Genomic DNA, 25,351 nt, shown 5'->3' with positions numbered 1-25,351 from the left:
CAAGACAGACTTTTAACTTACCTTTTCTCCCTTCTGTCCTGGTGGGCCAACCACTCCATCAAGACCAGGAGGACCTTGAGGACCCTGTAGATGATAGTAAATCTAAAGTATGTGCCAGTTGAGAGCCCTCTTCCTAGCACATGCATGTAAGTGTTTTGGACCAACTGACGATTCAGCATTATGAGAGATTAATGTGTAGCACCAGGTAGCACTTAACACCATTAAGTTCTAACATTTGTGTTTCATGTCTTCTGAGAGTTTGGCTTTGTATCAAAACTGTATTTAAATATATTTTAATAGAAAACTATATCAAGCAGTCACAAAATAATAATAAAAAAACCCCAACATAATGTAAATATAATGCTAGCATACAAAATAATGGTGCTATCCAAACAGATTTTGATAACACTACTACATATGCGATGGTGTTGAAATCCACATGCACTTCAGCCATCCATGCTTTTGACAGCCTCAGTGCCAGATGAGGGAGAGCTGAGAAAACGCTGGTGTTGACAAAGTCAGACAGTGGGGCAGGTTTTCTGCGTGATGCTTCACTTTAATTTTGCCTTGAAAAATGTATATTTAGTTCTCCACCCAATTCTTTGTGTTGTATCCATGACTTAGCATGCATTTGAGTGAGCAGCCAGGCTGGAAAAAAATGACTTTTTAGGGTCAACCAGTCAATCAGTACAGGTACTGAAGTCCAGCCCAGGGTAACTAAACATGCAAGAAAGGGAACACTTACATGCATATTTGCATGCCCTATGTTTTCAAAATTGGGCTCTGAAAGCCTTTAATTAAATTTAGAGGTGTGCATTCTGGCTTCTGAGAATCTTTTATCCGTTTATTTATTCATCTGTTTTGGGGAAGGATATAAATTGTTGCAGAAGGACACAGAAAACATTCTTTTTCTCTGGTGTTTTCAGAATGGTCAAAGGCCTCATTTTCCCCCTGTTTTTGCCCTTTGAATGCACTGTATGTGATAAAATAACTAATTGATTTTTTTAATATTAAAAAGATCAGAAATATTTTCAGTATGTTTCAAATATTTTCATATTTTTTTTGCCATGATTACATAGAGAGGATTAGAGGAGAGGTTGGGCTAACAACAATAATTGTTCTAAATTTTAGTGACTGTTTCCCCTCTACTGCTTAACAATTTTAAGTTTCACTGCTCTAAAACTGCTTATTTCCTTTACAACTTACAAGTAATACTTGGAGATTTGTTATTCACTTCAGGGCGTATTCATGCATTTGTGAGCTACTTTAAAAAGAATTACCATAGAAAACATCCTTATACAATGTCAGGAGGTAATTTAACAATGTAGCATTTAGAAAATATGTATTTAATCAGATCAATATCACATCAGTATCAGATGTAATGTGGAGCAGTTAGTGACAGGTATTGCCTGTTACAAAAGGCAGCCTTTACCCAAACATTTCCAAGACGTGTTTCTTGTGAGAAGAGATGTTACATCACAAAGTTCTTGATTTAGCAAGGACTTAAGCCCACACACAACTTCAAGCAATTGGCTAGTCCTCTGGAATTAGAATTTGTAACTGAAGTCTTTTAATTACACAACTATTTCAGTGTGTTACTGAATGAGGATTCCCATCCAAAAATTTCTGCTGTGAATAAATCTCACTTCACTTATCCAGAGTGCGCAAATGTGTGCAAATCTTTGGAGAGCAGTGCTATAGTTTCTTAGGTCATCTGAAAGTGTGGGAATGCATGGGTCTGTACTGTTAACAGCCGGAGTTTTCTTTCAGCACCCTGAAGACTTGTCATGGTCTGATTCTTCTGAAAATGTACTTTAGGAATCTGGTTAACATTTATCTTCTACTTTTTTAATTGATATGTTTCCCAGGAATTATCCTGAAAGCGGACAAAAATTATTTCTGTTGCATCAGAAAAATGACTGTCTACAAGTAGTTAATATTATAGCCTGTGAAATCCTAGATTGCACAACAGGGAACACATACATCTTTAAAATAGAAGATGAATCAATATATATATATCTCCATTTCCTTTGAATTCTTCTTACATTATTACTTTATGAAAAACTTTAACAAAATGTCCTAGACCGTTCTAGTTACTTTGTCTTCTACAGATATAGAAATGGCTACAGGCATGATGTTGAAAGCACATTTTGAATAGAAAAGGTGCTATTGTAATGGATCTTTTAATCTAACATTGCACTTTGTCAAATGCAGCAAATAAAACACTAGGGTAAATGTCTATTTTACAAGACTTGCCAATGGATTTTCTTAAAATTGCAGTCATACTCATCAATACAATATGATCTGTCTTGGACCAGGAAAAAAAAAAGTACTGTTGGGAACATAACTGTTAGATGAAATCTGGCTAGCATTTCAAGCGTTTGTATTTTAGAGCACCATCCTGATTACAACAAGTAGATGCAGAGAGTAATGGCTGCAGCAAGGCCTGTATGATTTGCTGTATCAATAGAGATGGGAAAAGGGAGGGAAACTGAGGCCCAAAGCATGTATTTGTTTTTAGAGAATCACACTTCTGCATTTATTTGTTTAGTTCACAAAAATGTATCCCAACCCATTGTACTCTATTTAAACTGTTGTGGGGGAATTTTCCACCTTCCAAATTTCATGAATCATTCCTAGGCAGGCTAAATCCCATATGTATTTGAAGTTATTGTCTCTTAATTTCTTATTTTTCAGATATCCTGTAAGTTTTGGGTTTTGGTTTTGTTTGTATCTCAAGCATGAAAAGCAGTTTTTATTGGTTTTGATCATTATATCTCATGTTGAAGCTGACTGCCTGAAAGTGATTAATACCTTTAGGGTTTTTTTACATCTTTAATTTTTGCTTTTCTGTTATTGATCCTAGTCTCTCTTTGTATTTTTTTTAGAATTTTTATCTAAATATAAAGAATATCCTCTTTTATGGGAAAATATGCCTGATCATAAAGCAGACTGCCTCTGATAGCAAGCCTTAAGAAGCTAAGCACCTTAATGTTACTGAAAAATGATTTTCAATTTTAAATATATGAGCACTCAGGAGCAACACTGCTCTGTATTAGAGGACAGAAGACCTCCAATTATTCTCTGAGGATACTGTGGTTCTGAAGATACTGTGGTTCTGAGAAATGTTGCCAAAATAGGCATTTTCATGACAGGTCTCTGCAGGACTTTTCAGAACACTTGATGCTCTCCTAACTCCCAGAGGATGTGATTTATTTTAGGTTCAAGCCAGTTATTCAGTGACTATATAGACTATAAATAACTTACCTTCAAACAATAAAATACAAAGTCAGGTAATTAATTAATTGAAAACAAGGAAAGACTGGCCAGGCACTGCATTTATGTGATAAAGCTATGCCTTTTTCCTGATTATATTCTATAAAGACTACTGTTTATGCTTAAAGTGAGACAAAAGGTACAATGAAGCATATGCCTAAACCACTGCAGGGCCATGGTCTTTAGCACTTGCTGTTCTCTTAGTCTAAACTATTCACAGCACTTAGTGGGAAATATTAGGGCACATCTTAAAAAACCCCACTTCAACGAGTTTGTTATTACTCTCCAACAATGTTGTAGTCTTGAAATATTATTGGAAATCTAGCAACACTAGATATCCTCCCCACAGTCAGGTGAGAATCTCAGCTTTTAAGTGAAATGACAAGTTTCTAGCCGTTTTAGTTACAAACAAACCAACCCACAAACATGAAAATGTGTTTGTTAGAGATACAAATTTCACAGTTCAAACAGCAAATAAAAAGTCTCCTGAGACTGATCTCATGGGTTCTCAGCCAAGCTTATGATTTTAGGGAAATAATACCTGATAATAAAGAAACAAATAAATTTAACAAGCAAGCAAACTCTGTCCTGGAGTTAAGTACTGTGATAAAGACAGTAACATATCCAGTGCTGGTCTGGTCTGTGTTCATGGATGAGCTCCTCATCCCCTTCTTTCATTGTCAGGGAGGGAGGGTCTAGCATATTGTAAAGGAGTTTGAAAAAGACTGACTGGGCTGTGGAAATTTTTCCCCTTTGCAATCAATGCAGAAAACATCCAGGAAGGACTGATGGGCCTGGTGAACAGCAGGATAAACAGAGCATGGGGAAGGCATGCTAAGGAGTGTGCCCACGGTGCAGGACACTGGAGAGCTGCTGTCAGTCCACCTACAGCTCTTTTCAACTAAGCCATGGGCTCTTCAGGCTTTAATTTGAGTAATTAAGAAAAGGAAAGAATGAAGAATGCTTTCCTGCTATCTTAGCCCTTGGGTTGTTAATGGCAAGTTTCCTAAGAACTAGTGGGGCAAGTGTGCTCTCAATACAACCTTTTGTCCTGCTCCCTACATCTTCTAGACCAGACACTTCTTTCATTCCCAGTCATTGGGATTTTCTTCCAAGGAAACCATGCTGTAGAATGATGTAGGTGGAAAGGCATTGCAGATAGCTGGGTCCTATCCTTTTATGCTATCAGGATATAACAAGGTCAACAATCTAAAACACAGAAGCATACCCAGGCCCTACAGCTTAGACATGTTTAATGAGACAGCAACCACTGGAGCTCCAGGCACATTTAAGGCTTTTCCTTCCAAAATATATCAAGAGTGCATTAAATTAGCCTGTGCAGGTTGTCACTGTTGTTGTAGCAGCATGAAGTTCAGTGAAGGATAGCCTCGTTGGTTTTGTGGCTGTCAGGCTCTGAGCTCCATGATGCTGCATGAGCACTGTTAGCTACTTCCATGCTTACCTGAAGTCTACAAGAACTGGCCTATGCTACTGTAACTGCAGGACAAACATGTCCTGAGTGCATCTTGTTGTTGGATCAGAGGCTAACTATATAGTACTGAGAACAAACCATCGAGAATGCAGAACATGATCTTACCACAGTTATTGCATAAAACCATTGAAAAATCCATTGATAATTTCTAGAAATCAAAGAATAACAGAAAAAAGCACAATGTTTGTAATACACTAATTTAATAAAAGTTTGATATTTATCTTCAAATTTAAGTCAGTAACACATTTCTAAGGTTCTGGACTACAACTGTTAATTAAGGTACAACCCAGTTGTCAAAGCTCATTTGCATATACAGAGGAGGCCTTTTCTGAAACATGTCAGTGAAACATGCCTGGATGAAAAATACTGCTTTTTCAGTGGTACCAGGTTATTTCACCTTAGTGAAATATCTCATTACCAGGCCAGAATGACTAACTGCCTTATACCTATAAAATTAACCTATAAATTAACCTATAAAATTGTAAAACAAAAGGACATTTCAGTTAATAACCAAGCAAATACTCAAAACACAACCAAAGCATTTGAGTGCAGCAAATGCTGAAACTGTGTGTAGCACAGCAAAATAATAGTCCACGTACAGCTACATCTTCTGCACTCTGTTTATCACAGCTTTAATTCAGTGAGGTTCATAGGGATACAATTTATTTCAAGAGGGAACACTGAAACTTTGAAGTCTGAAAACTACCCTGATTTCTGTCCTGTGTGGAGGGGACACTTCATCTTGCAGGGGCCTAAAGTTTGGACAAACAAAAATTTATGATGCTTACACTTTCTTGTAGCCTGAGAGTATGAGACCCAGCTCCTGACAGAAAAGGAATAGTTTTCAGGAGAGGGCCCTGAGGTATTGGATGGGTGTACCTCCTTGAAGATTTAAGTGAGATATAATATACAACTCAGGCTATTCTCAGGGTTTCCCTACAGGGTACATACATCATCAGCTCTTGGTTTTCATTGGTTTCCCATGCACATGCCTCTTGGATCCTATTTTAAAGATTTCAGGTGCTTAATTTCTCTCTGCACAAAGGATGCTGCTTTCCACCTTGATGGCCAGACAAAATTTACCGTACCTACATTTTTAGATTTTGTATTAAGTCCTGACTTGGTTATCGTCAAAAAAAGCCAGCACAGCTGAGATGCAGTGAGATCTCTTCTTTAACATGTGCCACCAATACACTTTAATATATACTGATTACACCTTGTCAGATAAAGCAATGGTGATTCACTTTGAAGATAATGTGAATATATAGATCAATTGTCCTGAGAACAAGTGCTGCTGGCAGATGGTTGATAAGGAATAAGGGAACCGTATCAGTAAATATAGTTCCAGAGAGGATTCACAGAGCTGATCAATGATGAAAAAAAATTATTTTCTTCACTAAAAAAACACTTTACTGAGGATTTATTAACAGATAACATTAAAACTTTTGGCAACCTTTTTTACAGTAGAACTGTAAATAAGTGTTTCTACATAGCTGAAGAAGGAAGAGAGTTCCTGAAAGAGAAAAATTCAATTTATGCTAAAAATTCCCTGCAGATTATGTAAATGATTTAGTAAACTTAATTTTCCTGAAAGCACCACAGGAAAAAAAATCCTTATCCTTATTCAGTGTTGGTAAAAGCATCCTTACTTTTTATTTATTCTGTTACAGTTTCATCAGTATCTGTCTGCCAAATGTACATCCTGCTGTGGAGTAATGTGCTTTGGTTAACTAGATGTTAATTTGATTATTTTTTTGTAAAAAATGTGCATAAAATCCAAGCTCTTCAATTAAAAATATTCTGCAATATTATTAAGAATTATACAGACTGTAAGCCTTAGAACTTAGTGTTGTAGGACAGAAATGACATTAACATTTGTGCACAAATGGGTACTCACTTCAGGGCCTGGTTCACCAGAAGCTCCATCTTCCCCTGGTGACCCAGGAGGTCCTACACCTGAATCGGGTGCTGGCTTTCCTGGAAGACCAGGCAGTCCTGGAGGGCCTGGTGGCCCAGGAAGACCCTGGATAAATCAGCAGCATTGTTAGAAATTGCTCTGAGCAGGTTCATTCATATATATGTGGAGCAGGAAAAGCTCGCACAGACTGTTCAGGTTCATAAAACTCTCAGCTTGGGTTACCATCGCCCTTCTGCTTCATTAAGAACCAATTTTAGTTTCACAGATGCACTCCTTACGTAGGGTCACATTGACCTCCCCCATCCTTGCCACCTCATGGCATGCAATAGCAAGCAGTAAGTTAAAAACAAAAAAAATTTGTCAGCTCTATATAATCCAGTAAAGACCTTAGAGATATCCCAATGATCAATTTAGTATTAAGAAAATTAACCAAAGTGAAACCAAGGGATTACTGAACAGAGGGAAGTGGTTAGTTTTTTCTCTACTCATTTCAAAGGGTTTCTCCATGCTATTGCTGGAGCACTGAGAACCCGTACTCATGGCAAAGACCTGACTGTGTTTAGTGCTGTAAAAATGGCCACATATCTATCCTGCATGGACATGAACAGATCTATTTAAATTGAGTAAAATGAATGAAATACGTTACTTCAGGAGAAATAATACATTTGCAAATGTCAAATATCAAATATCTCATGTGTAAATCCATCCTTGTTACTGATTGTATTAGCAGGCAAACATGAACAGTTTGAAATTTTGGGGCATGGCACTGTAAGGCAAGAACTCTTTAATTTTGACTTAGAGTCATCTACAGGATTCTGTTAGGAAGATGGTCATCTTGGATTTTGAGTACAGTCAACAGAACCTTCTGCAGGGAGCCATTTCAAGCACTCACCTGTCTTGTTAACGACATAGGGCATCTAAAGGGCCTCTAAATTAGGCAAGATAACTAACTTTCAGCACATGGCAATTCCTGCCTGAAGAACCTTGGGAATAAGGTATTTGGCACTTTGGAGGAAAGAAGAAACAGAAAAGAAGTCTTTGGGCAGAAATCAATCTGAGAGAATGAAAAATATCACTAGATGTGTTGCAAAACAGAGGCCTTAGAATGCTATAGCATTCTGAAGTTCATAGGAGACAGGCATCCAGGAAGTTAATTCCTCAGAAAGCTGCAGTATTATTGAGGAAACAACTTCTAATCAAAGTGTGGAAATGCTTCATCCCAAAGACTGCATAGAAGATTATCTTTCACTCCATCTAGATGGATCAGTAAAGGCCTTCTCATTTATGTCTCTTCATCTTCAGCCACTTGACCTCATTTTCCTAACAGTTGTCCTTATCTGTAATACATTGCCTGATTCATTATATATCTGACTGGTTCTGTGGATGGAAAACTACATTATTTGAAACTGCAATACATATTTTATAGACTGCTACTTGGATTTTCAACAGAAACATGGTAAAAGTAGATCTGGCTGACTGTCTGGAGATAATGGGTGAAGAAGTAGCTCAAGAACAAAACAAAACATAAAAAATAATTCCAGATCTGGCAGCAAGTTCTAGTTGATTGATGTTATTTTCCCAAAAAAGACACATTGTTCTGTGCAGGATATGTAGGAAAGATAGCCTCTCTTCTGAAAACAACAGTCCAGAAAAAAATAAGTAGAAAAAGATGCCCACTCCAAATGTTTCCTTTGCCACTTAACGGCTCAGAACCAGAGCAAGAAAGATAGGCCAGACGTCCCATTTTTAATCCAGCCATGCTCATCTAAGTACTGTCTCTCAAAATATGTGAACTCTCTGTGAAGGGAAAGCACAAGAACAATGTACCACTTCAATCCCTAAAACAAATCTTACTTGAGGCTGTTGACACATAATGCTAGGAGTGACAGACTAAGCTAAAATGTTAAGCCAGTACTCATCATCCTACTTGTTCTGCTCTGCTCCTGGAACCTGCTGATCCCAAGCACAGCTGAATCAGCTGCATTTGACAGCACAACATACTGAACTGAAATTGATGCTGACTTTCCTGAATATTATGTCTGCAAAATTAAGTCATTTCACAAGCATATAAGTTCTTTCTGAAGCTGAGATAGACACCTCCAGGAGAGGGATGAGGTCAACATCTAAGGTGACAACTACTTTGACAGTATCAGTTTAACCAGTGGCCAAGTACGCGTTGATAGAGCAAGACTCAGGTTTACCTGGCATGAATACTCCTTCCCAATGAGAGAATTCTTGTCTCCCATGTCACACAGGCCAGAGAACCTCACTCAGGAACATGTATTGACACCTTTTAACTTTCAGTAAGCCAAAGTGTCTCTCTGCTATGACATGACAGTGTTACAATTGTTCACAAAGGCAAGGATACAAGGAAGTTCAAATGACCATCAAAATGGATCAATAGTGGAAGTTCCAGTGTAAAGTACTTCATACAGACAAACTTATTTTTTAGAACAGGTACTACAAATTAAAAAAAGCAAAGAATAGTATCATTCCCATCTCTCTCTTCTTTACTGTCTTCTCAGAATCATATTGAAAGCGTTTTCTCATTTTAAAAAGTCCTCTTGCCATTATTTCTTTGTTGTCCTCTTCCTTTCTCACACTTCCTCTGCACTCACATACACTTAGGCCTTTTCAGATCTTGAAATGAATCCCTACAAAGCATTTCTGGATGCTGTGAATTTATCATGTACAAAATTTGCGTTGTGAAATGGATTTTCTACAATCTGGATGAGAAAAGTAAAATTCTTTGTTATGTTAATGAGAAATAAACATCAATATATACTTACTCTTAAAATCTCAGTCTCTCTGTCAATGTCTCCAGAACCTGATTCTTCAGGTTCCAGTCTGTTCTGAAATTAGGAGAATTCCATTTTAAAATATTGCTTCTAAAGATGACAACTGAAAATATCACTTGTCAATTACTGCAAATACAGTTATGGTCAATATCCTTGCAGAAGACCGTCACTGGTGAAATAAATTATAATACAACAAAAACATTTCAGTCACGTTTCTGGTGCTTCATACCATCTTATTTTGTAGACACTCAGCTCTGTATTTGTCTGCAGATGCACTAGCAGTACAATGAAAACAATCCTGCAGGACACACATGCTATGTGACCGTTTAGTAAACTGAAGATGAAGCAATATCTCAGACAAATTTTAACTTTGGAAAGATACCTGTCAACATTAGGAATATCCTAAAATGCATACATAACATCCAGCCACTCTTTCCTAGAATGTGCCTCAGATCAAAAGCCAAATTCTGGGATTCCTACAACTGGAATCCAAAAAGGCACTTTATAAAGACAAATTAATATACTAAAGCATTTTCTAAAACATTTTGTTAGAAAAACAGTTTGGTTTTAGTATCGCAATCTAGTTGTACTCATCTATAAGACAGTATAATAGATTCAAGGTTCCTCAGCTTCAAACCATCTTCCTGTATTATGGAACATACAGTGCAAACTACAGTCAGCATGCATACTGTCAAAGAATTTTTTTAAACCTCTAAAGAAAAAAAAAGTATTTTTCATTGGAAATTTGCCATGATTTGTCTGCATAGCATATTTAGCAAAGTGAAATGAAGTCCACTTATCCATTTTCTTAAACTATAGCAACTGCTATAAAGTTTTATAGAACTCATAATTTTAAAAATTAAAAGGAATAAACCAAGATATGCAACAAAAAAATCTGGCAGTTGAAATACGACTTTTCTATATGTGTGAGTTCCACCACATTTAAAATGAAATAATGTCAACTCGTATAAAAGTAAATTAACTACAGATTCCCATTGCAAGTCCTTGATGAGTTTCATGGCTGTGTATGCTTTGTAAACTACACCCCCAAAGTACACAGAGAACTAGTATCTGAATCAGTTACAATAGTACCAAAGCTAACGTTTCAGTAGCCCAGGAATCAGGGATGCATTCCCTGGCTGCTCTGAGACTCCTTTCACTTCACTCCAGAGTAAAAGGTGTTGGAACTTGCTATCACAGACAACAAGAAAGTAAAGGCGATGCAGGATCTGTTGCTCACTGCTACATTTAGAGAAGTCACCTTTGGGTGAGAAAAGCTGTTGGACTGGAGCACCTTGTCCTAGTGATCTGGAGCTGCCTTGCTGGTCTCTTGAAGTCAGTATCAGTGCAGCCCTTCATAACATTGTTACTCTATTTTTTTGATACAGAAACAGATTGGTATAATTTAGCAGACCCTAGATCAGGGGAGCATATAATCCATTTTGGTCACTGAAATATGTTGCAAACTATCTTCTTAAATATTCACAATATTCAGTGTGACAGATTTGTTTCAAAGTTCACCACAGGACTTCCACTGGAGTCAGTGGTGAGCTGTGTCTCTGTATAAAATCAGCTTCCACATCATGAATTGAAAATTCCCGGCCAGATTCCTTCTTCAGCTGCATAGACATGTAACCTCATGGAAACAGTGGGAATGGTCCAAGTGCAGAAGAGAGACGGATCTGAAATGTATTCTTTAATATTGCCTAAGTACTGAGCATTCAAAATATGAACACTGTCATCACGCTGGTATGTGTTGTAGTATTTAATGACAGCAAACGTAAGTGACTGTCAAACCATTTCTGTGTTCAGTAGCAGGAAGAAATGAATAATTCAGGTTTATAAAGCTCTTTTGAGGATATTTTTGTCTCTTGTTATCCCATATACTACTGCTTTTGCACAGGAGAGCACACACATGGACTAGCTTTTTAAAATGTGAATACTGTGTGTTTATCTAGATTACAGCACTCACACACTTTAGCCAGACATTTATTTGCATTTCTGCATGAGTGTTTTAGAAAGTATGATTATCTCTGTGGCAGTCAGGCTACTTTCCCAGAGAAAAACTCCTGTTTAGTTCTGGATTCCTCTATGGCAAGCCTAGCTTATTGACAGAGAACCCCAAATACTCACTAATCCTCTGGAAGGAGCAGATGGTCCTGTGGGTCCAGGTAGTCCAGGGGGTCCTGGCAATCCCTCACCAGGATCACCCTAAAACAGGAATGAAGGTAAATCAGACAGGATTTAATCATATAAACGCAGAACAGGGTTTTTCAGCAATAGCTGGAATCTGTGTGGATTTCTAGTCACAAGAAACAACAGAAGTGTCTGCTTAAATGCTATGAGCAGAGTTGAACTTTGTTCATTTCTAAGACAAGCTCCCAAGAAACATGATCTTTGCATTGGCAAAGGAAGAAGGGACTTTTCCCCTTCTAACTTCTGCAATGAATTTGCAAATGTACAAGCAGTATTAACAGCATAAGACAGAGTATATTTCTTGTCAGAATAATATTTTACTGTGAATCTTGCATTTTTAGGGTTCATTATATGCCCCTGCCCCCAATAAGTAAATAAGTAGAAAGTGTGGTCACACCATGGTACTCAGTAAGTGAATTTCTTGATTTTATTTCTACCATCTTTTTCCAATACCACCATGTCATGATTATTCTTCTATGTGGTGACCTTTATCTACTGCCAACACAATGAAAGGCCCTGTTCAGAACTGTGTCATTTTCTCTCATAATTACTACCATTTCTTCTTCTTTGGCTTTCTTACATCATCTCTGACATTTTACTGAGGTTAGTTTGTAGTGCTTCTGTTTAAGATATTTATGACTTTTATTAAATGTTCTGCTCAACTCCAGCATTTTTCACTCAAGTCAAGAGTTGAGGTTCTACCTCAACTTTTCTAATCTTATGTTGGAACTCTTTTATAATGTATCTTTTTATTCTCAACTATCTATGTGCCTTTCTCTGGAGAATTCACTAAGCAGGATTTGGCCTTTGTGTTTTAATCTCTTTTGGGAGAAGGATGTGCCTCTGCATCCCCTAAAATGGGGACAGTAGGATCATGACTAACTAGCAGACCAAAACATCATGATTGCTTAATATGTATGTTGTTTTCATCAAATGATTGGCACTCATTTAATTTCATTTTTTGAAGTCTTGTATACCTCTAAAAGTAATTGATCCCACTTACTTTTTGCCTGATACATCTGATAGAGGGGATTCCAGGAGAAAATACAGTGTCCTCCTCTCCCTCTCTGGCTGTCTCACATTTCTTGCCTTTGGCATTCAATAACTGCAATTCACTGTTCTGATGTGTTCCTTAATGTGCATTTTGGACATTCTTCCTACATGATGATCCTGGTTTCAGGACAGATGTACATTTAGAGGGGAAGAGCAAGCAATGTAACTACTCATATCCCAGAGCTTCTCTCACCATTGCAAGTGAAAAGCTCAGCATTCCCTCTACCAATGCTTTCATGTAGCACAGATTCTTACCCACCCATTCTGACACTGCAGAGCTGCAAGTCGTGACTCCTTCCCACCTTGCACCAGGAAGAGAGACACCAGACTGGTTGCACTGAGCTTTCTTAAAGAGGTAGCAGTCACAGAGACATAACTGACACTGGTAGCCCGCCTCTACTGATATATGCTTTACCCTCTAACCTGTCAATTTGTTTTCTGGGCTTAGGAGAATTTTAATTATGTTCTCTAAATTCATATATTCAGTCACATCGCAGGAAACACTGAATTTTACCTGCCTCTTGGTCACTTGCTCTTTATGTTGAGAATTCATTAGATAAATGTATTCATTCATTTCTTTGTTCCCTGTGGCTTTGTCAAATGGTTCCTATAGTGATACTTCAGTCATATTCACAGAGAATGTGTTTAATTAACTTGGGGCTATTTTCACTGTCTGCCAGCATGTTCATTTACAGATACTCTTCATGCATTTTAACATATCCTTTGCTTTTTTTTCAGTGATTATTACATTAGCTCCTCTCAGTGTTTTGTGCTTGTTTTCATGCAATTTCTTCCACTTTGTGTGTACTACAAGGAAGAAAAAAGCCCCAGCTCTCACATTTGGATCAGTCATGACTAGGAAACCTCATTGTATCCATTTCCAAGAAGCATCTCATGTCTGTATCTCTGCACTGAGTAAGTACCACAGTGAAAAAGTGACAGCCAGCTCCCCACTTTCCACTGATATGTATCACCTCATTTATTCTCAGCTTTCCATTTTCAATGAGAACCACCAGAAACCAGCAGGTGGGTCCTGCTACTGTTCCTCAGATTTAAATATTATTATGCTGAAAAAGTGCTGACTCTCTTTAGAGAGCATAACTGGTTTGAATTTTTTGTGTATGTGCACAGATCTATTCGTTAAGCTTTGCTCACCATACCAACATAGTGGGTCCTAGGAAATCACACTGATTGGGAAAATGAAATAGTTTTCTGGACAATTAATAATTTAAAAATTATTCACACATCTAAAAGAGGATCACAGCAGTGTCTTCTTGTTTGTTCTGCTTTCTGCTGCAGGAACTGTATCTGGCTAAAGTATCTCCAAGAGAAAGCTCTGCATATGAAGCTGTGAGTATTCCTTAGTGCTTTTGAACATACTAGGATTTTTAGCACCTATTTGCTGACTTATCTTCACAATGACTCTTTGAAGTATCCCTTGAAAATACTAGCCCAATTTTAAAAATGGAAAACAAAGCTTAAGACATCTTAACTAAAATAGTCATATAAGTAATCAGGAATGGAGTACAGGAGACTTTTCCTTCCAGATATAGCCTTATCTTGCTACAGCTAAGCTGCTTCTCCTACTGCCAAAATGTTCTCCTTCTGATTAATATTCTAAGCAATAAAATAAGGCTGGGAACCATTCTTTGGCCCTGAGGTCAGGTACAACAGACTGGCTGTGTTCACAGTACTTAGGTACTTGGCCCTGTGCCTCCTTTTAGCCCTATGTGTTCAAAGCTAAAATTTGAGTATTTTTGTGCAATTTTCATGAAATAACATGAGAACTATACTGCAACCCATCATCATGATGACTATTTGAAAGTAAAAAGTCTGCTGGGATAGCACTGGGGGAGCATGTAGAATGAACAGAACCAACCTATGCACAGTATTATCTTCCAGCATCTTGGGAACAGTTACCAACCAGTGCTACCCCTGAACAATGCTAAGGCATTATCTGAGAGAGGTCTATTTGACATGGGCCAAAACATCGTCAGGGACCATGCTCACAATTCTGAACCATCAGCAATTCAGGCAGTTCCTGGGCCTCTTTCATTTGGCAGTGTAGATGTAGCACTTGTTGCTGGAGATCGAAATAGTTACCTAACAACAGTAGCAGCTGCAGCAGCTGCAAAATAAAGCTTCTTTTGCTAATGTGAACTTTGCTTATAAGTAGAAGAAATGTAAACAACCATTATCTTGAAATCTTTTCCATTAGCTTTGTTTTCATTAAAAGCAGTCTGACTGATTTTATGGTTTACTAACATGAATTATTTCTGTCAGTTCCAAGCATCCTGGAAATGACTGTTCGCAAGAATGACCAAAGCAGATTTGGAGGAAACTTGGGAAGCTAATTGTCAAATGATGTTTAGGCCATTTTTTCCAGCTTTTTCACTGTGTGATTGAAAAATACTATAGAGGAAATTGAGCCTTTGCCAGAGGGCTATAGAAGTTTCACAGTGCAGAACCAAAGGAGGCTCCTGGCAAGTGTACCTAGAGAGGGAAGGCACTGTCCAAATCAGTTCTGTATCAGGAAAGAAGAATGGAAAGAATTAGCTAAATAGGGAGAGAGAGTTATAGAAAACCATGGGCTACAGGTACCTGTGCAGCTTCTGGGCTACATCCAGAGATTCTACTCCTGCTCAAGGGCTTCAGCAAGTCATGGAAAGGCTGACAAGTGTGTAGACATGTCATGAAGGATTGACCAATATTCTAACACAAAGTGTCTGAGACCAGTGCCAGCTCAAAAGAAAGCAGGAATCCCTGCCACCAATGGGACTATGCAAGATGGTACATTTCTTCTCAGAGACTGCTGTACCACATGTTATCAAGCTTAGGAGGAGGTATTATTCCTGCATATCACTGTCCCAGTGATGGCTCTCCAGGAGCAGATCAGCTATTTTTTCACCCTGTCATGCAGTCCACTCATGCAAGGGAATAGTGAGTTGTCAGACTCTGGATTCCATGTAGCTCCTGGGGCAAAACCAGTCTCTCCCTCCCACAATACAGTGAAGTGCTGTTCTCTGGCTACAGTGTTGTCCAAAATGGGCAGTGACTGTGACATCAGTTCCTAACATCTATTGTTCATCACTCAACACCTTGTTAACTAATTTTTTGCAGAATATTTTTCCTTGAACCATACTTTGTCTTTGAGTTATACCAAGATAATTATTTATTAATATTACATATAGAATTGCTGTTACTAGTAAAACCTAGAAACTGTATATTACTATTCTCAGTGGTGTCTGTGTGATTTATCTTAGAAGCACTCAGCTTTTGGCACGATATGAAAATATGACAGAGGTTATTCAGAAAGGAAGGAAAAATCATCACATCACAAAGAGTGTTGTGGTATTTACCTGACAGCTTATAGTACTGAATACCACATAAGTCATAGCAGTGACATCCACGTACACACTCAGTAGTGATTTTGAGGGACCCATTAGGGTAGGCACAGTTTTAGGTACATGACTGCTATAAATCAGTGCATGCTACTCTTTCTAGCTTCAGAAACCTTAGCATAGTTTATCTTGTACTTTAATAGAACAATGAGTTATGCCACACTACTTAGTATCTAGAACTGCTGTAATATTTTTCAGGTGAGACTAATGGCACTGCAGTTCTTGGTGGTATCACAATCACTTCTTTCAGTGTCTGAACCACAGAAGAGTTAGGTGATACCATGTACCAATTTCTGCATTGCTGACAGGTTGAGGGAGGTGATCCTTCTCTACTCACCTAAAGTACTGTGTCCAGGTTTGGAGTCTCCAGTACAAGAAAGATAGGGAGCCCAGTTAAAGGCCACAAAGACAACTGAAGGACTGGATCTTCTGACTTATGAGGGGAGGCTGAGAGAGATTAAACTATTTAGCCTGGAGAAAAGATGACTTGGGGAGATCTTGACAATGTACATATATATGTGATGGGTGGGAATGAAGAAGACTTAGCCAGACTTTTCTCAGTGGTATCCAGGGAAAGGACAAGAAGGAATGGGCATAAATTGAAATAGAAGAAATTCCATCTAAATGTATGCCCCTCCCCCCCTTTGTTTTTTCACTCTAAGGATGATCAAATACTTGAACAGGTTACACAGAGCGGTTGTGGAATCTCCATCCCTGGAGATATTAAAACCAAACTGTACACAATCTTGGGCAACCTGCACTAGCTGCCTCTGCTTTGAGCAGGGGTGCTGGACTAGACAGTCTCCAGAGAGGCCTCTCCACCTCAATGATTCTGGGATTCTGTGCTCCATGTTGCAGGCTTTAGCACTGATCGAGATGGAAGTAGCACCCTGTCAAAGTCCTCCACCAATAGTGCAGTCCTCAATCTGGAATTTACTTCTCATTATTTTTTTCCTTGCAATCTAGACTCTTCGGATTTCTGCTACCAAACTCTGCCAGCACAGTCCAGGGTTGGGGATAGAGTGAAGAGTGGGGAGGAATGGAGAGACAAAGTGGAAACAACTTAATCAAATATGTCCTTTGCTGATCTAAGACTGTTCAGAGTTTTCAGAAATGAGGCTCTGAAGTGCCTGTACAGAGCACCTGTAGTGCCTGTTGCCAATTGATTTAATGTCTTACTGATAATCTGCCTTCCCAGTTTATCTTCCCTGAAAAGCCTGTATCCATACACTGCAGCACTCTAGCTGTGAGCTATCCCACCACGTTTGTAGCCTCAGAGAGATGATAGCCCTGTAACTGTGCATGGACTTCTAAGTCCTCCTGTTTGTCTCCCATGCTGCCTGCTTTTGTGAACAAGTACCTGACATGGGTCCCAGACATGCTGCTTTCACCAGGGGGAGTGCAAGAGTGTTCCCCATCCTGTTTTATCTGAGATGCTGCCTAACTGCCTGACATACCATCACTTCTCTACAGCTTATGGTAACCCTTTATCGAGTGTATCTTTCCATTACAACAGACAGACTGTTCAGCTGGACAGAAAGATGGGGGGTTGCCATGCAGTCTTGTGACCTGATGCCTGTAGTGGAGACTAATTTTACCTTTGAAATGATTCTGGATCCTTTCAAATTGAATCTGAATACATGAGCTTTATATGAGTTATATTTGTGAGTTTATGAAGCCTGAACTGTTTTAGTAAACTGATGAAATGAATTATTAATTTGGCCCTTGGAGTTACTGGCTGAATGCCAATTTTGTGTACAACATGTGCTTTAATGATAGATTAATCTGTTACAGCTCATTTAATCTCAGAAGTGATACAAGTTGTTTCTTCAGAGGGTTTAACTCTTATTTCAATTATGTTTGTTTCATGAGGGTAGTATGATTATACTACCTCTGTTAAATCACTTAGCCAGTGGAGTAAGTTGCACAAATAAGTTATATATAACAACTGACTTTTCTTTATTAACTGTTAAATGTATCTTCCTTAGCTCACCTGTGAAAGCACAACTTTTTCTACTGCTGAAGTTTATTCATATTCTTGAAAAATCCTTATGATTCTGTTATGGCTGCCCTTTATCCAAATTCATGGGTGAATGGCAGAATGTTTAAATTCTTCCTGTGATTCCCTATTATTATTATTATTATTATTATTATATTTTTCTCTTGGAATGTACCAATTTAACCCATGTCCAAGCATAAATGGGTTCTGATTGATTGTTGGTTATTAACAGGACACATACCTTTTCACCTTTTAAACCTGCTTTTCCTTTCAGTCCTGGCAGCCCCTGAAGTCCAATTTTACCCTAAAAGGAAATAAATTTTAAAATTATTTATTAGCTTTTGTGCAGGTTAAGCAGTCTGTACAGTTAGCAGCAGAGGCTGGATGTAAGTGTTCTAGACTCTAACTCTTGGTTTGTGCAGTGGGAGGAGATATGGGACTTAATGGGACTTACACCTCTATGCAGTTGGCAGTGCACAAAATGTGCCTCTTACCACATCTACTCTGCTCACAACAAAGTGGCAGTGAAGCCTGTTTGGGGGATACAGATGGCAACACTTGGCAGGCTGCATTTGGATTTGACGTGATGCTAACTGGACCACACAGCCCTGATGACAAATATTTTGAAAACTATAATGTTCTACTGGAACAAATAGTGTCTGAAAAGCCCTCTTCAAATTTTCTGTCTTTTGGCCATTTACTTATCCAAGAGGTAAGAAAGCCTTCATTTATTCCAAAGTTGCTGAATATGCTTACAGCAGGTAAATTCCGAGGTAGAATTCTGCCTCTTCCCTAACAACTTTTGAACTATGAGAAAAGCGACAATTGGAAGAAATCTACTTTGGATTTCATACAGAAGTGATAGGCAAGAGAGAATAGTGGGATATATTTGTCACACACTACTGCAAACTGCTGCCCTGAGTGCACCAAATCATACCATTGATATTAGCCTGTTATCACCTTCTGCAGAAATCCTTTTGCCTTGATCCACCCGAATATATTCAGTTCCTACCAAGTAGGATGCTTCCTGAGGACATACACCTGGCAGGGAATATGTGGTACTACATAGCGTTTCACCCCATTTTCCATTCTAAACTTCACTGGTCAAATTAATCCCAAATAACCTTTCTATATATGTTCATCTTATCTACACGTAACATGCATATGCTCTTCCTATAGGAGCTTGATCATTGGCTAGAAAGAACTCCCGCCAGCTTTAAATTCAGTGCTATTATAAAGTGGTGCTATTTATGAATTCAGTTAGGACACTAGAAGAAAAATTCAGAAGGCAAATAAATTCTATTTTCCTTAATGGCATTTTGGAAATCTGGACAGCTGTGATTATGGACTCTACCGCTCAAGTTTTAGGGCTGTACTAATTTTAAAGATGGGTTATATAAACTCATTATGGAGAAAAATGTATCTGTAAGATTAAAAGTTTTTTCTCCCATTATTATTTTTCCTGTAGAGTAGCTGGTATCCATTTCATAAAAAAGTGTCAAACACATGACCAATATAAATCTAGCGGATACTAATTTTATTGCTGAGTGAAGCCCCATCAATCCAACAGTAAAGTTGCATAGGCGTGTACAAGATTAGAACCCAGCTGCACATGGATGAAAGACTATCTATAAAAATACAGGACAACTTTTCATTTCACAAGATATAACAAAATGTCTATGATAGGAAATAGGATTGTTTTACAAGGATTTGTTTACAAGGACAAAACAATTGCTTTTGAAGCATTTGAATTACATTTGCAGAATTTTCTATATGACATTTCCCCATTATTTTGGTTTCATAGAATTTTCTCTGAAAATGTTCTGCTTGAAAGTAGTCAGACTTCTGCTCACAGAAAATGTAAACCTCTTGTCCATAAATGCTCCAATGACACATAACCTGAATTTAGGCTAAATGTTTCCCAAACCAGCTACATTGCTCTAAGCATGCCAATGTATGCAGGGAGCATTCATGCAGGAGCTGAATAATGCATCCCATGAATGACCACTGAATTAATTTTTAATATCTTAGAACATACCAGTTTCATTTGAGGTTCACTTGGAGAGGGCAGGAAGGGACAGGAAGTTCACAGCAGTGGTGCATGGCAGGATACAAAAGGAGGAGCGGGCATGGTAACGATGACAGCCTCTGTATGGGAAGATCTTAGCAAGGGGAAAGATGCACAAAGTGGCAGCAACAGATAGTGAGTAAGGAAACAAGGAAGCCAGGTAGTAAAACTTCAACAGAGGGCAGATACGCAACAGCAGCTGAGACACTCAGGGAATATGACAGCTAAGAATTTGTTACTGTGTGCATTGTTGGGCAATCCTTCACCACGGAAGAAGCATATGCAATCTATCAGCAGCTCATGGTGAACTGACCTACGGATGGGAGTCGTCTGGAGAAGGAAGGAAGGAACAATACAGGAAGGTGACAGCAAAGTTGACAGAAGAGAGGGTAAAATAGAAGAATGCAGATGAAGGAAAGCAGGAAGGATGAAGCAGAAGGTGCAGTTGAACTACTACACAACAGTTGAGGGGTGAGAGGTACATCTGCAAAATTAATAACAGCGGAGGTTAGGAGCAGGCAACGTGGCAGCATGTGTCTACGAAGGGTCAATGAAGCATTTTGTTTTGCTGTGGAAGAGGTCTGGGTCTGAAGTATGTCCTCTTTTTGAAGTTCCCCTCTGCAAAAAAGCCAACCTCACCAGAGCTGGACTCCTTGTACAGCTGCTTATGGCATGCCATACCTCTTACTTTCTTTGCAACTGGGAAATCATAAATTTCTCTTAGAAAGGGTCCTCAGAAGAGGGTCCCCCTCTCTTGGCAACCTGAGGGAGTCAACCACAGCACTAGAGCTGCCTTCTAAAGAGAGCACATGGAGAAAGCACTTTGCTGCCTAATCTTCAATGTAGCTGAATCTCTAGTAAAAAATGTTGTTGGGTTTTTTCTTCAGTTAACCAAAATATGTATAAGAGTACTTACGGGTAACCCATTTTTACCAGGAGTGCCCTAAAATAAAACATCTTTGTTAGAAAGGTAAATAAAACATTGTAACAAAGAAGCAATAAAAGAGAAAAGCAATTAACTATAGCTTGTTGTGTCATGCACTGACAAAATAATGAGAAATGTAACAAGTACTATATCACAGTGTGATTTGTTTTGCACCTCTGTTTAACTAGATTCATCTTATGTTGATGGTTCAGAAGGATATGAAGTGGGAAACATCCTGGATATACAGAAGCCACTGAAGGAGGCATGTGAGTTCTGAAGTCCAGCAGCTTTGAACATGTTCAAATATAACAGCTGGGAGGGTAGTGCAACACTGTAAAGGCTGCCCGAAGGGCTGGTAGAATTACTGCTCTAAGAATGTTAGTATGTTGGCACATCATCTGTTTGCCTTGTGCTTTCTAATCATTGTCTCTCATCAGGCCCTTGTATACTGTTGGCACATGTGCAAAGCAGATACAATACTCCTGTGTTGATTTGGTGGGGCTAAAACCCCATCTTGTAGAAGTATGACTGGTGACAGTGTGTGAGCCTGTGGAGTTTCAGCCCTTTATGCATGTGTGATGAATGACTATTACCCTTTCTAAAATACATGCATTCTTTCAATAGGCAGAAAATACTCACAGGCTGACCATGTTGTCCAAGTTTCCCTGGAAGTCCAGGAGGTCCTTGATCTTTTTTCTGCACATCTTCTACTCCTGGTCTTCCTGGTGATCCTGTGGGCCCATCCTCTCCTTCCTGACCTTTCTGGCCCTGAGTAATCAAAATATGAAATATGGAAAATGTGTTGCATTACTTTTCCCATTTTTCTCTCTCTTTTTTCCCCTCTGTTCCCTCTCTCCTAGAACCTCTGCTTTGTTCAATGCAGTCAGAAACGTGTTAGGCACCATACAAATAATATAGTCCATTCAGCAAAGGCATTCCATATTAGAAATTGTTCATGCAAGTACAAATAAATTGCTCATAGAGCTGGAAAAAAATGAGAGCTAGTTACCTAGATGCAAATGACCATGGTAACAAATGACCCAAGTAACAAGTGATAGGACAAGAGGTAATGGCCTCAAGTTGTGCCAGGGAAGGTTTCGACTGGATATTAGGAAACATTTCTTTACAGAACGGGTTGTTAGGCGTTGGAATGGGCTGCCCAGGGGAGTGCTGGAGTCCCCATCCCTGGAGGTGTTTAAGAGTCGGGTTGACATAGCGCTGAGGGATATGGTGTAGTTGGGAACTGTCAGTGCTAGGTTAATGGTTGGACTGGAGGATCTTCTAGGTCTTTTCCAACCTAGATGATTCTGTGATTCTATGGTCTAATTTCATATCTGCACAAAACTGCACAGTCTAAATCAATAATGGGGGTTTGAAAAAGACCAATATTACAAACGCAGTCTGTCTGGAAGAAAATTTTGAAAGTTAAAAGAATGTTTAGGATGTTCCTAGATGTTTAGGAACTCCTCTGAGATCTACAACTCTAACAAAAGAGGGTTACATATCAAGCTTGGTTAAAAAGAAAAGTGGCAGAAGATGAAACAAGGAAAGTGATAACAAAGAGGAAAAAGGGAAAACAAGCAAGAGCAAAAAATTGCTAAGCATCAGCATTTGGACAAGAGAAAGTAAGAAAAATAAAAAGAATAATTTAAATACACCAGAAACAAAATAAACCCTTTCAGTGGTGAAGCTCGGACAATAATACATATTTAAATTGCAGTCCAGTATACAGGAAGAAACATTTAAGTCATTTTTGTATCATATTTTGAAACAAGCACTAGGATTTACTCACATTTTATAGCAATAATGAAATATTTTTTGTTCCATTAGTAGCTTACAAAACTAGTAGATAGATAGTAACTATCCAAGCATTTTAAAGTTAGTAGGGTGACAGCTTTCATCAAAGGAGCTGTTAGCTGATTTTTTGAAGATCTTTATGGTTTTGTCACTAGGAAAGTTCCCAAAGACCAGAGATTTTTTCATCTGGTCTCATTAGACATACTTTTCCCATCTGGAAAAGTCTTAGAAGAGAACCTAGTTAACTAAGCTGTGGGTAAGATCATGACCTGTGTGAGATAACAGGATTGTTGATATAGGTTGTTAAAGTACTGAAGGAACTAGCGATGTTATGGCAGAACTTCTCTCAATCATTTACCAAAGGTCTTGGGAGTCTGGGGAGGTCCCAGGCTGAAAGCTAGCCTAGCCTCAGTTCCTAGAAAAAATGATGGAGAAGCTTATACTGGGTACTATTGAAAGGCATTTAAAGAACAGTACAATCAGGCACACTCAGCATGGGTTGACAAAGGGAAAGTCCTGTCTAAGTAATTTGTTATGTTTTTATGATAAGGTCACATGCCTAGAGGAAGAAAGGAAGGCGGTGGATGTAGTTTTTCTGGGTTTTAATAAGACTTTTGATACTGTCCCTCACAGCATTCTTCTGGACAAGTTGTCCAGCTGTGGGATGAGGGGATTCATGGTGTGCTGGTTGAAGAACTGGCTGAAGGGCAGGGATCAAAGAGTTGGACTGAATGGGGCTACATCTGACTGGTGACCAGTCACCAGTGCTGTTCCTCAGGGCTCAATTCTAGGGCCAGTTCTGTTCAATATATTTATCAGTGGTCTGGATGCAGGAGTTGAATGCACCATTAGCAAGTTTGCTGATGGTACTAAATTAGGTGCTGTTGACTCTCTTGACAGACAAGAGGCCTTGCAGAAGGATCTAGATAGATTGGAACACTGGGCTATGATTAATGGGATGAAATGTAACAAGTTGAAATGCTGGATTCTGCACCTAGGAAGGAGTACGGCTGGGCAGAAGTATAAACTGGGAGAGGAGTGTCTGGAGAGCAGCCCTGTAGAAAGGGATCTGGGGGTGCTGGTTGACAGGAGGCTCAACATGAGTCAGCGGTGTGCCCTGGCAGCCAAGAGGGGAAACTGCATCCCAGGGTGCATCAAACACAGTGTAACCAGCTGGTCAAAAGAGGTGATTATCCCGCTGTATTCAGTGTTGGTGCAGCCTCATCTTGAGTATTGTGTGCAGTTCTGAAGCCCACAACTTAAGAAAGATGTGAAGTTCCCTGAATGCATCCTAAGGAAGGCAAAAAAGCTGGGAAGCTTCTATGAGGAGCAGCTGAGGACACTGGGTTTGTCTCGTTTGGAGAGAAGGAGGTTGGGCCGTGACCTCATTGCTCTCTACAGCCTCCTGAGGAGGAGAAATGGAGGAGGAGGTGCTGATCTTTTCTCCATGGGATCCACTGATAGGATGCATGGGAATGGTTTAAAGATGTGCCAGGGGAGGTTTAGACTTGACATTAGGAAGCATTTCTTTACTGAGGGTGGTTAAACCCTGTAACAGACTTCCTAGAGAGGTGGCCAATGCCCCAAGCCTGACAGTGTTTAAGAGGCATTTGGATAATGCCCTTAGTAACGTTCTTTAACTTGATCAGCCTTGAATTGGTGTCATGTCCTGCTCAGATGAGGGAGACAAGTGACTCAGGCTGTTTTTCTTAGTTTCTTGCAGGCCTGGTTTCTCGTCTCTCACAATTGGTCAGGCAGTTGGACTAGGTGATTGTTGTAGATCCCTTCCAATTGAAATATTCTATTATTCTATTCTATTCTATTCTATTCTATTCTATTCTATTCTATTCTATTCTATTCTATTCTATTCTATTCTATTCTATTCTATTCTATTCTATTCTATTCTGTTCGGTTCGGTTCGGTTCGGTTCGGTTCGATGCTAAATCAGCTTGTTTTTGTCTGACAAAGAGGTCATAATTTTCTTTGTTATGTGTGCTTGTTAACAGTACCACTGTTGATCTGACTTTAGCAAGTTTTCCTGAGGGACATTTGTCTGACTTCTATGCAACATTGAGAAAATATAATGCTGTGCCTAATCAGTGTCACCCATATTATTTGGATTACAAATTGCATAACTGGTACAATGGGGATCTTGTACAATGATAAACTTACAAGAGATAGAGCTAATTCTACCATGTACTCACAAAGACCATTTTTCAATGCAGTAACAATTTTTCTTTACTATTATTTTCTAAAAGATTGTTCATTAGCATATTGTATAGCCATCTATACAGTGGTATATTGGTATATTGGTACCTATCTAGTGAAAAAGATGTGGAAATTGGCATAAATTCAGGAAAAACCCTGTAAAGATTAGTAAGTAGCAAAACTACTTGTCACAATAGATTTAAATATTTTTTCTCACACT

At 38.8% G+C, this 25,351-nt stretch overlaps 1 protein-coding gene across 2 annotated transcripts in view; it reads right to left on the bottom strand.

Annotated features, from left to right (window-relative positions):
• COL15A1 (collagen type XV alpha 1 chain) overlaps positions 1–25,351 on the bottom strand; it is a 157,461-nt gene that overhangs the window by 63,494 nt on the left and 68,616 nt on the right. The window contains exons 8-14 of one of the 2 annotated variants that reach the window (XM_074870184.1): positions 21,766–21,894; positions 21,118–21,144; positions 18,375–18,437; positions 11,618–11,695; positions 9,476–9,538; positions 6,666–6,791; positions 22–84 (exon numbers count right to left, since the gene is read on the bottom strand). In XM_074870184.1, the coding sequence (XP_074726285.1) occupies positions 22–84; positions 6,666–6,791; positions 9,476–9,538; positions 11,618–11,695; positions 18,375–18,437; positions 21,118–21,144; positions 21,766–21,894 (549 nt within the window). The remainder of the gene's footprint in view (positions 1–21; positions 85–6,665; positions 6,792–9,475; positions 9,539–11,617; positions 11,696–18,374; positions 18,438–21,117; positions 21,145–21,765; positions 21,895–25,351) is intronic. The other variant, XM_074870193.1, reaches the window with a different exon arrangement.

The sequence above is a fragment of the Strix uralensis genome, chromosome 1, assembly GCF_047716275.1.
Source record: "Strix uralensis isolate ZFMK-TIS-50842 chromosome 1, bStrUra1, whole genome shotgun sequence".
NCBI classification, from domain to species: Eukaryota; Metazoa; Chordata; class Aves; order Strigiformes; family Strigidae; genus Strix; species Strix uralensis.
The sequence above is the reverse complement of the archived record's forward strand: the minus strand, read 5'-3'. Positions and strand labels throughout refer to the sequence as shown.